Here is a 1,266-nt window from a genome sequence, read left to right as displayed (position 1 = left end):
TTCCGACATCTCCCAACCATCCGGCTTCCGATGACCAAAGTTTCTTTAACTTGCTTTGAGGTTTTCGGAGCGGTCACTCGATCCTTTATTCACCCAGAATTTCGTGGAAGTGAAATAGAGCGTTGAGCGCCAGCATCTGCGGTCACGAGAATGGCTTGCCAATGGGGTGCAATTGAAATTAATAGTGCACGTGCACCGGCACACAAGCAATTGCATTAACTTTCGCTAATTAGCTGGGATTGGTTTCGGTTTCGAAGGGATGGGACGCTGTAAGTTCCTCATCCCAATTCCAACGGTTCCCGGTTGCAGAAGAAGTTTGCAACGCATTGTACCACTTCGCACGAGAAGTTTCCAAAGAAAAACGTGAATTTCATAGAAGCACCGAACGACAAGTCAATCAGAGGAAGTAATCGGAGTAAACTTGGAAGGAGAAACTCAAAATGATCGGTTGCGTTCTCATGAACACTTGGTGCTAGTGCCGAGAAACAAAGCACTAGAAGTACGAACAACAAATAATGCTGGGAAACATAAAAACTGTGTCACCGACGATTGGACGGCGAATCGCGCGAGGGAAGCGAAGTAATGAGGTACCCCGGTTGTTAAATTAGTTTCAGACACATCCATTTTATTATCATTTTAATGGCATTCCTTTGCCAGTTTGCAACGCTTTGCGTAGTGTTAGCAATCGGTAAGGCACTACTAAAATCGGCTCGGAAAGATGCAACTGACAAGTGGTGCAATCCCTCGGGCAGCCAGTTAATACTATTCCGAAACTGCTGGCAACAACAAAGTTAATTAAAATTAGTTTACAACTATGTGCCAATCTGCACCACGAGACGGCACCTCCGTAAAGGTTGCACCATCGAGAGGCATGGCTCGAACGTGTTTAGTAGAGTTAAGTTTAAACATAAAATCTTTCTCAAACTGAAGCGTTCTCTCGTAATCTGCATTCCGACGACACCGTACAAACGGTTGCACATTTTGCTTGAGACGCTTTTGCATCTGCATACCTCCGAGACCCGGAGGGACAGCTTGCGAATTTGACACTGAAAACGATAAGTTTCTCTTTACGATCGGGCACGAGATGCTTTTTTCGATTTGTCCGACTTGGGCGGCACATTTCCGGCCGATTTGCTGTTCGATGCATGCCGGTTGTAGAGGCTATGGAAGAGAGCGAATGACACAAAACGGATTAAAATGCGTGCTCGGCAGCTCCTTCCGCAAAATACTTACATCCTGTAGGCCTCGGTTTTGATATACTCCAGC

At 45.9% G+C, this 1,266-nt stretch overlaps 1 protein-coding gene across 1 annotated transcript in view; it reads right to left on the bottom strand.

Annotated features, from left to right (window-relative positions):
• Positions 1 to 610: 610 nt before the first annotated feature.
• LOC125952396 (ras suppressor protein 1) overlaps positions 611 to 1,266 on the bottom strand; it is a 2,239-nt gene continuing 1,583 nt past the window's right edge. The window contains exons 5-6 of the mRNA XM_049681849.1: positions 1,234 to 1,266; positions 611 to 1,161 (exon numbers count right to left, since the gene is read on the bottom strand). The exon at positions 1,234 to 1,266 is cut by the window's right edge and continues 215 nt beyond it. Coding sequence (XP_049537806.1) covers positions 1,068 to 1,161; positions 1,234 to 1,266 — 127 coding nt within the window. The 3' untranslated portion in view covers positions 611 to 1,067. The remainder of the gene's footprint in view (positions 1,162 to 1,233) is intronic.

Source organism: Anopheles darlingi, chromosome 2 (genome assembly GCF_943734745.1).
Source record: "Anopheles darlingi chromosome 2, idAnoDarlMG_H_01, whole genome shotgun sequence".
NCBI classification, from domain to species: Eukaryota; Metazoa; Arthropoda; class Insecta; order Diptera; family Culicidae; genus Anopheles; species Anopheles darlingi.
The sequence above is the reverse complement of the archived record's forward strand: the minus strand, read 5'-3'. Positions and strand labels throughout refer to the sequence as shown.